This window comes from Heptranchias perlo, chromosome 14 (genome assembly GCF_035084215.1).
Source record: "Heptranchias perlo isolate sHepPer1 chromosome 14, sHepPer1.hap1, whole genome shotgun sequence".
NCBI lineage: Eukaryota > Metazoa > Chordata > Chondrichthyes > Hexanchiformes > Hexanchidae > Heptranchias > Heptranchias perlo.
In genome coordinates, this window is record NC_090338.1 from 17,513,674 (window position 1) to 17,526,377 (window position 12,704).

At 43.9% G+C, this 12,704-nt stretch overlaps 1 protein-coding gene and 1 long non-coding RNA gene across 5 annotated transcripts in view; one reads left to right on the forward strand and one right to left on the reverse strand.

The window, feature by feature from the left end:
• Nucleotides 1-12,704, forward strand: part of LOC137332331 (uncharacterized) — a 42,033-nt gene that overhangs the window by 10,885 nt on the left and 18,444 nt on the right. For both annotated transcript variants that reach the window (XR_010965632.1, XR_010965633.1), the window contains 2 exons: nt 3,705-3,793; nt 4,716-9,300. This is a non-coding gene — a long non-coding RNA (uncharacterized lncRNA). The remainder of the gene's footprint in view (nt 1-3,704; nt 3,794-4,715; nt 9,301-12,704) is intronic.
• The window catches only part of LOC137332330 (fibroblast growth factor 1-like), a 25,912-nt gene continuing 13,208 nt past the window's right edge, over nt 1-12,704 (reverse strand). For 2 of the 3 annotated variants that reach the window (XM_067996079.1, XM_067996078.1), the window contains exons 2-4: nt 8,320-8,525; nt 6,554-6,657; nt 1-1,467 (exon numbers count right to left, since the gene is read on the reverse strand). In XM_067996079.1, the coding sequence (XP_067852180.1) occupies nt 1,273-1,467; nt 6,554-6,657; nt 8,320-8,488 (468 nt within the window). In that variant the 5' untranslated portion in view covers nt 8,489-8,525 and the 3' untranslated portion in view covers nt 1-1,272. Of the gene's footprint in view, nt 1,468-6,553; nt 6,658-8,319; nt 8,590-12,704 lie in introns of those variants that run through there. The other variant, XM_067996080.1, reaches the window with a different exon arrangement.

Below are 12,704 nucleotides of genomic sequence, written 5' to 3' on the forward strand. Positions count from 1 at the left end.
TGGATTTCACAATTTTTTTACTGATCTCATCCATACAATTAAGGAATGGATCCATGCTTACAGTATACAGAGACTACAGTGAATTAAATTCACATCATTAATCTGTCACCTCTCAGGCTGGCTGCTTAAAGCAGGTGACTTTTGAAATTAGGTGACAAAAGCTGATATATCATGCCCTAAAACCCAACTATGAGAATAGGTTTTCCTGAGTCCTCACTTAAAACGAGGTTTCTGGTCCACCAACAGCTATGCATCAAAAAACTGCGGGCAGTCTCCCTGTGATATTCCAGTCCAGGCTTGCGGCAGGCCTCAGGTTGCCAACTCTCCAGGATTGTTCCGGAGTCTCCAGGGATCAAAGACTAATCTCCTGGACACTGCCCAGAGCGACCTGGGAGAAAAAATTGCAAGGGCATTAAAAAAAAACTTGTGTGTTTTTTTTCTGTTTTCTTTGAACACTTTTGTTTGCTAGTTATAAAATATTGGAGCTAGGGGGAAGAAATAATTGGTTTGACTGGGCGGGGCAGTTGGAGCCGAGAGGCGATGTGATGAAACTTCCAGGAACACGTCCAACCAGAGTTGGCAACCCCCAGGCAGGCCAAGTACTTCACTGTAGGCGAGGTCTCAGAAAATCTACTCTCTACAAACGTTAGTTATAGAAGGTGACAATGACTGCTCAACACAGGTCCCTAGTGCCCCCTCTCCCATTGTAAAGATATGTTAATGAACTGTACAATTCCAGAAGGCCCTTGGTACCTTCTCTGGTCTGCATGGCTTAGTCAGGGAGGCACATTTGTCTTCCCTCAGTGCCCTGGGCTTGCGAGAGTAGAAATTAGCCAGGGCCCCTGGTCCCAATCTCTAACCAGCCACTGCTGCTGTTAAGTGTCTATGTGTACATACTATTCAGTGAGGCCAAGATTGGCTTGGCTCTGGAGCCCTCAATGGTCATTCACTATCAAGGGTCATTCATCAAGGATGGCCACTTCAGTGAGGTACCAGAAGGCGCATGGTGCCCATGAGGTACCAGGAGTGTGGGGCCTGTAGAGCCACACCCCTCCCCAGGGAGAGTCAGGGCTTTCAGGGCAGGAAGGTAGAAAAGGGGAGACAATTGGGGGAAAAAAACTATGGGTGCCGCTTCCACTGCCTCTCATTATCACTAGTCTCTGTGACCATATTGACAAGCGACTGCTTAATCCACGTGAGTCCCTCTTCAGTACATTCAGAAATAAACCGGCTGCTTAAATCAGGTGGCTGTTTAGTGCTGCGTTTCTGCTTTTAATCACTTGTAACTTGCATGGGAAGAAACAGGATTGCTTTCTGTCCGACGTTTGTTCTTGGTCCTGGTTTGGCATTTCCATTCTTTCGAATGGCAACATACCAGTTCCTTTCCACGTACTCCTTGGACTTATACGTGTTATAACCGTTCTCCTCTAGCGTTTCCAGGAAGAAGCATTCGTCCGTCGGGGATGGCTGTGTATTAAACAGAAGGAATAACAACAATTAACAATGAAAAGAGCTCCTCTCAGTGGCTTAATGGGTAAGGGCACCGCCCAGTATAACACAGGCCAGGAAGTTCCCAGTTTGAACATAGGAAGAAAAAAGAAAGACTTGCATTTACACAGCACCTTTCACAACCTCAGGACATCCCAAAGCATTTTACAGACGACAAAATGCTTTTTAAGTGTAATCACTGTTGTAATGTATGTCCTGGGAACATAGGAACAGGAGTAGGCCACTCAGCCCCTCGAGCCTGTTCTGCTAATCAATTAAGTCATGGCTGATTTGTATCTCAACTCTATTTACTCGCCTTGGTTCCATATCCCTTAATACCTTTACACAACAAAACTCTATCAATCTCAGTTTTGAAATTTTCCATTGACCCCTGGCCTCAACAGCTTTTTGGGGGAGAGAGTTCCAGATTTCCACTACCCTTTGCGTGAAGAAGTGCTTCCTGACAACACCCCCGAAAGACCTAGCTCTAATTTTAAGGTTATACCCCATTGTTCTGGACTCTCCCACCAGAGGAAATAGTTTTTCTCTCTCTACCCTATCAACTCCTTTAATCATCTTGAACACCTCAATTAGATCACTCCTTAATCTTCTTTATTCAAGCTGGTCTCATAATTTAACCAATTTAGCCCCAGTATCATTCAGATTCCTGGTTCGTGCTGGCTCAGCTGATCTCGGCAAGGGCTGCAGTCGGGGGTGCTCCAATTGCCTTCAGTACCCCTGGGCTAGGGAGGGAAACAAAAACAACTTAGGTTCCTGCTTCTGAATGCCATTCAATGATCCTGCTGGAATCTGGACCTGTGTGAATAACAGGTGAGGCCAGGATCAATTCAGTCCCCTCCCGCAGTTAAATAACCTTCCAACGATCACTGTCAGAACTCATCCATGATAAATGGCCACTTTGATGAGGTAATGATGGGGCAACTGGCCCCCTGTTCAATTGTAGCCTAGCATAAGTCTGTGCCTTCAGGGGAGGAAAGGAGACGAATAGGAAAAATGAAATGTCAATAAGGAACGAATTGGTTTTATTCTAAAGTAAAGACAGGACTTGGTGTGGGAAATGGAAATGCTAGAGTGGTGCAGGAGGGGACACTCTTGGGAGATTGGGGTTAAGTAGAAAGAACTTGCATTCATATTGTGCCTTATCACGATCTCGGGGCATTCCAAGGCATTTCACAGCCAATGATTTACCTTTGACGTGTAGTCATAGTTGTTATGTAGGCAAATGTGGCAGCCAAGTTGCACAATGCAAGGTCCAACGAATAGCAAATGAGATGAATAACCAGTTAATCTGTTTTTGGCAATGCTGATCGAGAGAAGAATACTGGTTGTGACATCAGAGAAACTCCCTTTGACTAGTGCCAAGGGATTTTTACATCCATGAGAACAGGCAGACCAGGTTTCAGTTTAATGCCTTGAAATGTCAATCTGGAAACCATAATCTTATGATTTAGAGACAAGAGTGTTATCAACTGAGCCAAACTGGTCCTCATAAGACACACATTACATTGTTTGATACTAGTAACAAGAAAATTCCCCTATCCATTATATTAATGAAGGTGTTAACCCATTTATTTTAATCTTTGTTAAAATAGTATAGAGGAATTTTACATGAATGAATTAATACATTGAATGCTCCTTCTGGAGTGCCCCTCCGGACCTCACAAGAAAGCCTTGGGCCTCCCTTGACTCGGGCTCCCTCCGATCGTGTCCAGAGGCACCCCCCCATCACTACTTAAGTTCCCTGCTGCCGCCTGATTTCCCTGCTCCTCGCCCACCGAACAGATAGTGGATCTAGTCGGGTCACCGAGAAAATCTTTGGAAATGAGGCCCGCCCGGTAAGATCCACACCCCTGGATTCCGCTGGTTCGCCACCCTCTTCGTGGCTCACCCGCACTGTAGACTCCCCCTCCACCCTCCTCTAAAATCGGCGTCAGTGTATTTTGGTGAGATTCTGGAGGGTGGTGAGTGCCTATGGAACTTGTGAGGGATCAGTGCTTTGAGAAGGGAGATAGGGGATAAATTGGTGAGAAAGCCTTTTTCTTAAAAGCATAGAAAAGTATAGAAGCATACACAGTCTGACTGCAAACCTTGATCATTTCTTTTGTGAAGAAGTGGTGCAGGACTGCACCATTGCAGGGAGTTTGAGAAGCTTGTTTGCTGGTGTAAAGGACATTGATTTGATATTTTAATTCCAGGGACTATGAATTTGAAGATTTATCCCAGTTGCTCTTCCAGTTTGCCTTGCTTCGGGGGAGTGCAGCTTCCCTGAGCTCGGAGAGGGCAGGTGAGTGGTGTTTCCTTTGTCTTATAACAGTAATTTACAAAGATGTTACCTCCCCTATACTTATCTCTTAGAGGGGAGTCAAGCTGTGGGATGTGATTTATGGCACGACAGGAAGAAGCAAGAGAATGAATAGCAAGGAAGGAAAGCGAGAGAGGGCGAGACGAGGGAAGGAAGCAGTTATGGACAAACACGTCATTGTGCAGGGCCCTTTGTGATCAAAGAATCCTTTTATTGTACAGCACATGTCTGCGTTTCTACCGTGGTGAAATAGAAAGTAAAAAGAAATAGTCGCATTTATACAATGCTTTTCACAACCTCAGGTCGTCCCAAAGCGCTTCACAGCCAACAAAGTATTTTTTGAAGTGTAGTCACTTGTAATGTAGGAAACGCTGCAGCCAGTTTGCACACAGCAAACTCCCACAAACAGCAATAACATAAATGACCAGTTTTAGTGATGCTAGTTGAGGGATAAATATTGGCCAGGGAGCACTCCCCTGCTTTTCTTTGCAACAGTACCATGGGATCTTTTGCATCCACCTGTAAGGGCCTCTGTTTAACATCTCAACTAAAAGATGGCACCTTCAACAGTGTAGCACTCCTTCAATACCGCAATAGAGTGTCAGCCTAGATTATGTATTCAAGTCTCAGGAGTGGGCCTTGATCCCATACAACCTTCTGCTATAGAGGCAGTAGTGCTACCACTGAGCCACAGCTGATGCCCAGAGTGCAGTGGTACTTGTATTCTGACCCCTCTCCTTAACATTGATGGTTCCACATTGTCAGACACATTCTGGAATCTTGCCCAGGTTCCTCATCCTCATTCCTCATCCTTTGCCATGAAAGAAAGTTTATCCAATCGACAGCTAAGCCATAGAGGTTATGGAGATCACATGTTTGACCCTGTGTCTCTTTTTGATTTCAGATGGGGCAGTGATAGGGGTGATAGAATCATCCTCAGTGCCCCAGGAGGGGAAGATCAGCAGGGGTTACTGATCCCAATTGCTATCCGACAACCCCCTGTTGGAAATGTGTGATCAGTGATAGCAGGATCAGGCTTGATTGCGATGCCGTCGTGGTTGAATTCCCTACTGGTACTCATTTTCAAGTCTCATCAATGAATAACTGTTCCTTTGGCTAAGATACCCCATATGGTCAAAGAACCTGCTGATATTCACTGTCAAGAATCATACATGAAGAATTGTCACTTGGTTGAAATACTGAAGGACAACACATACCCAATGAGCCAATGCGTTCAGGAAAGGAGAGCTGCATAGAAAAAAATTGGTGGAGAAAATTGCACGAAAAGAAAAGAAAACACACAGCAGGAAGGCATCGCTATTAGTTTCAGGGTCTAATGTAATGTCCCTCTAACCTTGGAGTGCTGGTGACTGACGACATGAGTTCTGCTGCCAGTGATGGTGTTCTCAAGTGTAAACTATGAAGTTTCTGGAGATTTGATGGCATTGGAAGTTCGCTGTTTCTTGGGTCTCGCAAGCTACCTATGGATTAACTATCCCATGTGGTGTGTTGCTAAATGTGCATGCAGAGCCAGTTCCTATGCCTCTGCATACACTGGAGGCTTGTGCACTGGCCTCCAACGGATCTACAAGGAGCAATTGGGGAGCAGCATACAAAGATCGTCATACCTCGAATATTGGCAGCCGTGCCTTCAGCTGCCTTGGCTCTAAACTCTGGAATTCCCTCCCTAAACCTCTTTGCCTCTCTACCTCTCTCGCCTCCTTTAAATCGCTCCTTAAAACCTATCTCTTTGACCAGACTTTTGGTCACCTGTCCTAATATCTCCTTAGGTGGCTCAGTGTCAAATTTTGTTTGATTACATTCCTGTGAAGTGTCATGGGACGTTTTTACTATGTTAAAGGTGCTCTGTAGATGCAAGTTGTTGTTGTAGTGTTGTTTTTCTGAGACCGGATCCCAAAGGCAAAAGAGATACTGACTGGCTTTACCTGGAGCAATATAAATCAATAAAGTGTCTCGCAAAGCTCCCAGGTAGTTTAGTAACTAAATGTTATCAGTTGTGTTACTGAACGACACAGATTGAAATGTCCCAGGTTCTGAACTTGGTTCCCTTATTGGTGAACTTTTCCCATTTATACTGCTCGCAAAGTTTTGAATGTTTTTGTCATCAGAAGGAACTCTGTAAAATACATGGAGTATCAGATGGTCTCAGCCAGGGTAGAGGTAGAGGGACAAAAGTCAGCGTCAGTGTCTCTAGGTTAGGGCAGGGGGAACTGTCAGCTAGGGTTCTGCTGCTGATCACAATCCAGAGACCCTCCCCCCATCCCCCTCCACTGGAAAGTATGTGTGCAGATATCTAGTGAGGTCAGGACTGGACTGTTTTGAAGAAGGGTCCGAAACCAAAACGTTAACTTGTCTATTATTGGTGCTGCCAGACCTTCTGAGCCTAACCAGCATTTTCTGTTTCTGCTTCAGACAAATATGATACCTCTCTGAGTTGAATAGCTCCCTAACACTCACTGTCTAGGCTAATACATGAAGAACGACCACATGGGTGAGGTAACAGAGAACGGCTGGCACCTGTGCATTCATACCCCAGCATGACCTTCAAGACAGGAACGGGAAATAAAATTTCCCATTGGAAAATCCATGGTGAAAAGATTTTATCAGGATTATCTAGGTGAGCAACAGGTTTAGCTTTCCAGTACCATTCTAAATCTAGAAGCATAGTGCAATATACATTCAAATATGAAAATCCGATGAAATATGAGGGTCTCTGCTTACCGAGGCATGAAGCTGTCCCTTTTCACTCATTGCTAGGAAGCGCTCAGCTTCAATCCCTTGAATGGTCACCACTCCTCTACTTACTGCCTGCAGCTGGAGCTGGACTGAAGAAGAAGGAGAATTATAATCATGATGACATGAAAAAACTAGAGATACTAAAACACACTGGGAGGGAGGTTCTGATTTTCTGAAACATGCTCATGGCGCACATGAGTATCTCTCACGAGGGAAGATCCCATGTACGAAAAGTTTCACAGGCACCAACATTTTGTTGTGCTCTCTGACGCAACACGTTGACAGGGAACAGCACTAAGCTGCTAGGCAGCCTCAACAGAGAACATCTTAACTCATAGCGAAACACACCATGGAGTCTTGTGTTCTTTTCTGAGTTCAGTGCTGAAATGCCTATCCAGATTAAACAATGAGGATTTGTCCTACAGCTTTAGAAGATCAGTACGCTTGATGTGGTCGCTTTGATCTTTTTCTGGCTGTTTCCTTTTTTGCTTCGGACCGGTGGTGAGACTAATGTCGTATTTCCACCCAGTTCTGTTTTATTTCCTTTTCGTTTAACCAATATGAAAAAGAATAAAAGAATTCCTGGCAAAAATACTGCAGCATAGAGTAAGATCACAAAAGATATGACTTGAGAAGAAGAGACCCAACATTATATGACTTATAAAGCGATTTATAAAGCAAAACAAAATTAACCTAATTAAATGTGAAGGGGCAATGCTCTAACACACCTGTACCATACAGTCCAAATGAGCGAGAGAGACAGAGACAGAAAGCGAATAAGAAAAAGAGAAAGCGAGGAGAGAGAAAGAGAGCAAATGATCAAGAGATCTTCATTCCCTTGGCCTAGGCTGCATTTACACCAGGTCTCAGGGGTAAACCCATTATATTCTAAAACGGAACATTACCCAGTCCCTCAAGGCATCTCATCGTGGGTTCATCTAGTTCCCCTCATCATGAAATGTTCCTATTATTGGTATCATCCCAATACCCTGCTCATAGTTTGGCAACATTGCCGTCTCCCATTTGAGATCTTTAACCCCTGCTCTCCTGATGGAAAATGCACTGCATGATACTAAGCTATACAGACTAGGAGGTCCCAGATTCCTGGTCCGTTCCATGTTAGGTGAACTCAGCAGTGGCAGTAGTAGGGGCACTACAATTGGCCTCAGTATGGTAGGGCTACGAAGGGGAAAAAATTAACCTGCACTCCTAATTGACGTCCAGTGTTTGAAAATACACATATGTGGACACGGATGGAGACAGGATTGGGATTAGCTGTAATGCCGCCCATGTTCAAATAACTCACCGAGACTCACATATGAAGAATTGCTCCTTGGGAGCAGTACCGAGGAGGGTGTGGCCTTGGGAGAGGAAAAGAGAAATGAAAAAAAAAACAAATTAAACTGTTTGAACTTAAACCTTTATCCCTTCTGGACTTGATTAACACAAGCATTTCAAAGGTGAAGTGCAGTAACACAGCAACAGTCAGTGACCCTGTGAGAACTTTGTTTCATCCTGTTGTAAAGTTTAAATTAAAAAGTTCCAATGTTTGTGTTAGAAAACCAACATGGCATCACTCTTTTAAGTTTTTTTTCCCTGAAACTTTGCTGGAATCCTTGTTCTTCTGGCTGCTAAGAAGTCCTTAGTGAATTGAACTTGGGTAGTTTCAAAGTGGTTGCCAAGCAACACAAGTCCAAACACACATATACTTAAACAATGCAGTGCGCATGATGACTAAAAAGAATTCTCACTGTATATGTCGCTGCGGTCTCTTGTCCCCTCCACTTGTCCATCTGGGAGAATTCGAATAAAATATCCTCCATTTTCACAGTACAAGAGTTTTGGGTCTTTATAGCTTCCCAGAAGGTGATTTAAGGAATTGGACAAGTTTGATAAACTTGTCACAGTTCCAGCATCCATGTTGCCTCAAGCCCACTGTTCATATGGCTCTTCTCTCCTGCAATAAATCAAGAGGCACACAACATACACTTCAATAGGAAACAAAAATATCAGTGATGCCAAAACACAAGGGAGTAGAAGTCCACATCACAAGTATATTTATATATTTTTTAGGTTTTTTTCGCCCCAAATTTTGTTCCCTCCTCTCTCACAAGCTCTGGCAGCTTCTCCATATGAGCCTAGACTACGAGTGTTGACAAGCTACTCAGCAGCAACAGGCATCATAGTCGAGTCTGATCCTGTTGTCACCTGACACACACAAAAGCATATACACGCACAAGCACACACGTGCAAGCACATGTGCACAAGTAGACACACACTTTCTAGCAGACATCAGGGATCAGGGATGGGAACTGTTGATTTTTCCACAGCTTAAATATCAACTCCCTCCACCACCGGCGCACCATGGCTGCAGTGTGTACCATCTACAGCAACTCGCCAAGGCTTCTTCGGCAGCACCTCAGAAACCCGCGACCTCCACCACCTAGAAGGACAAGGGCAGCAAGTGCATAGGAACACTGTTACTGTCAAGTGCCCCTCCAAGTCACACACTATTCCAACTTGGACATATATCGGCCGTTCCTTCATCGTTGCTGGGTCAAAATCCTGGAACTCCCTACCTAACAGCACTGTGGGAGTACGTTCGCCATATGGACTGCAGCGGTTCAAGAAGAAGGACCACCACCACCTTCTCAAGGAGCGACGAGCAGTGGGCAATAAATGCCGGTCTTGCCAGTGACACCCACATCCCGAGAATGAATAATAAAAGAAAGGTTGGTGTGACAATCCTGTTTGGGGTAGAATGGGAGTGAGATAAACCGGTAATATATGCATACATAATACATGGGTTGCGTGTGCGAGGAGGTAACAGCTTCAGTCTTTCTCTATGAAACTAGGCCTCTTTTAATGTCATCACTTTGTTTAAAATAAAATAACCAGCCACTTACTTAGAAGACAGACTGTCAGAAGTGAAATGAACCAGACACCGGGATTCGCACTGACAATTAGTGGACCTTGTTTTAGCAGCTAGTGCCTTTTTGCGAAAATCCTGATCATATCCTGATCTTTCTAGAGCAACAGAGGGACCTTGGAGTGCATGTCCACAGATCCCTGAAGGTAGCAGGACAGGTAGATAAGGTGGTTAAGAAGGCATACGAGATATTTTCTTTTATTAGCTGAGGCATAGAATATAAAAGCAGGGAGGTTATGCTAGAACTGTATAAACACTAGTTAGGCCACAGTTTGAGTACTGCATACAGTTCTGGTCACCACATTACAGGAAAGATGTGATTGAGAGGGTGCAGAGGAGATTTACGAGGATGTTGCCAGGACTGGAGAATTTTAGCTATGAGTAAAGATTGGATAGGCTGGGGTTGTTTTCTTTGGAACAGAGGAGGCTGAGGGGAGATTTAATTGAGGTGTATAAAATTACAAGGGGCCTAGATAGAGTGGATAGGGAGGACCTATGTCCCTTAACAGGGAGGTCAATAACCAGGGGGCATAGATTTAATGTAATTGTTGGAAGGATTAGAGGGGAGCCGAGGAAATTTTTTTTCACCCAGAGGATGGTGGAGATGGAACTCACTGCCTGAAAGGGTGGTAGAGACCCTCATCACATTTAAAAGGTACTTGGATATACACTTGAAGTGCCGTAACCTACAAGGCTACAGACCAAATGCTGGAAAGTAGGATTAGGCTGGGGAGCTCTATTTCGACCAGCATAGACACAATGGGCCGAATGGCTTCCTTCTGTGCTGTAAATTTTCCAAGTTTCTACAAGCAAATAGAATTCATTACAAAATAAGAAATAAATGAACTCCATTCATACTAATCAATTTTTAAAATATGAAAGTGGGAAACCTGCACGAGTTGTTTCGTTCTTTTACTATTATGGAATCATTAAATAGCCTGTTGTTCCATTGTGTGTTGGACCCCGGTACCATGGACGTGTATCAGATGTTGGCCACGCTGCTCCCGATCTTCCGCTATACTCGCTGCAGCGTATTCTAATCATTATTCTAGCAAATTGTTTCGTGAATTCGCCACTGGAGGATCGGGGAGCACAATGGTCTAACTTATGGCGCTCATCGCCAATAACCCCATTGCAGCGAAGTCTCGGGCCCTTATAAATCCCATGGCTAAGGGAGGAACTTTCTTCCAATATGACAAGCCAATTTATCCAGTTGCCATATGGCAGTTGCTAAAGGTCCGCATTGTGAATGGTATGTTTAAGTCATGAGCAGCCCTGAACTTGAACTGGGTACTAGGAATGTGCTGCAACCATCAGGTTCTGAGGCTGTTTGTGGTGCAATTTACAACATTTCTTAGAAACTGAATGCAAACCACATTGTTTCTATGTAGCGACAGGAAGCAGCAGAGAACACATTGATAAATGACGGAGGCAAAAGCCCCCAGCTGGGTGCTCCAAAAATGGCTCGAATTGTGTGAAGGTGATGAACATATTAGGACATGTCTGGAGTGAGTTATAAGCAATGAGCAGCTCTCAAAATGGATGAGACCGGAAAGGAACTCACAGTGTTCAAATGTGTGTCATTGAGATTTATAACAAACACACAGTTTCTCATCGGTTATGGGAATTTTGAGGGGCTGTTATATAACCAGAGACATACCTTAAAGTCGAACAATTCTGACTTTAAAAATGTTCTCTGGGCTGCCATCCAACATGTTGCCAAAATAAAGCAATGACATTTTTAGTTTAATTTGCTAAATATCGGTTCAATCTCCTGTCTGTGCTGAATTAACAAATCTCAGCTGGGGCAGTGGTAGGGTTTCTTTGATTGGCCTTAGCAGTACTGGATTAGGGAGGGGTAAATCAGCCAGAATTCTGCCCCTCCCGAAGTTCAGGGATCTTAGCTGGAAGTCCATGTGTGTGGATATCGGGGTGGGACAGGATCAGGCTTCGTTAGGATACTGCTTCATGGTTGAGTTGCCTACTGGCACTCATTGCCAAGGCTCACAGCTACGTAAAGGCCGCTGGGGCAATGTACTGGAGGAGGGGATATTGATGGAACTGTATTCTAACCAGGTACCAATGACTTCAGAAGAGGAGGAAATAGTTGAGAAAATAAACTGACAAATACATGAATTTGGTCCAAACCAAACTACTTCTTTAGATGCTCTTGTACCTTTAAATAAATTATACCATGGCTACAAAGAACAAACAAAAAACATTTTTCATGCTGTGCCATTAGATGAGCAGAGGGATATTTTCTAGTCCATTTCTATACTCATAGGAAATATGTCTATGGAGGGAGCCTCAACACCAGAGGTAACTTCAATTTAGCTTTACAAAAAAAAGTCTTTTTAAGAATGTCACCAGGTGGCTGGATGGGGACTGGGAGCAGGTGAAGGGGTGAAATTCTGAAGTTTTAACAGGTGTGTCCAATGCAGTGGTGAGATATCCATTATGAGCCCTTTTTAAAAAAGGTGGGTCATCCCTTTAATGGCTCAGTGAACACACTCCATGTGCCATTGAGCCGTATTGAGTAGGTTCAATCTCCAGTTACATCGAGACTACAGCACAGAAACAGGCCATTTGGCTCAACTGGTCTATGCCGGTATTTATGCTTCACATAAGCCTCCTCCCTCTCTACTTCATCTAACCCTATCAGGATACCCTTCTATTCCTTTCTCCCTAACATACTTATCTAGCTTCCCCTTAAATGCATCTATACTATTTGCCTCAACTATTCCTGTGGTAGCGCGTTCTACATTCTTACCACTCTTTGGGTAAAGAAGTTTCTTCTGAATTCCATGTTGGATTTATTAGCGACTATTTTATATTTATGACCTCCAATTTTGGACTCCCCCACAAGTGGAAACATTTTCTCCACATCTACCCTATCAAACCTTACCATTATCTTAAAGACCTCTATCAAGTCACCCCTCAACCTTCTCTTTTCTAAAGGAAAGAGTCCCAGCCTGTTTATCCTTTCCTGATAAGAATATCCTCTCAGTTCTGGTACCATCCTTGTGAATCTTTTTTGCACCCTCTCCGATGCCTCTCTATCCTTTTTATATTATGGAGACCAGAACTATGCACAGTACTTTAAGTGTGGTCTAACCAAGGTTCTATATAAGTTTAACATAACTTATTTACTTTTCAATTCCATCCCTCTAGAGGTTTCTGAGGTAGCTGATCACCAGAGTTAGGAGA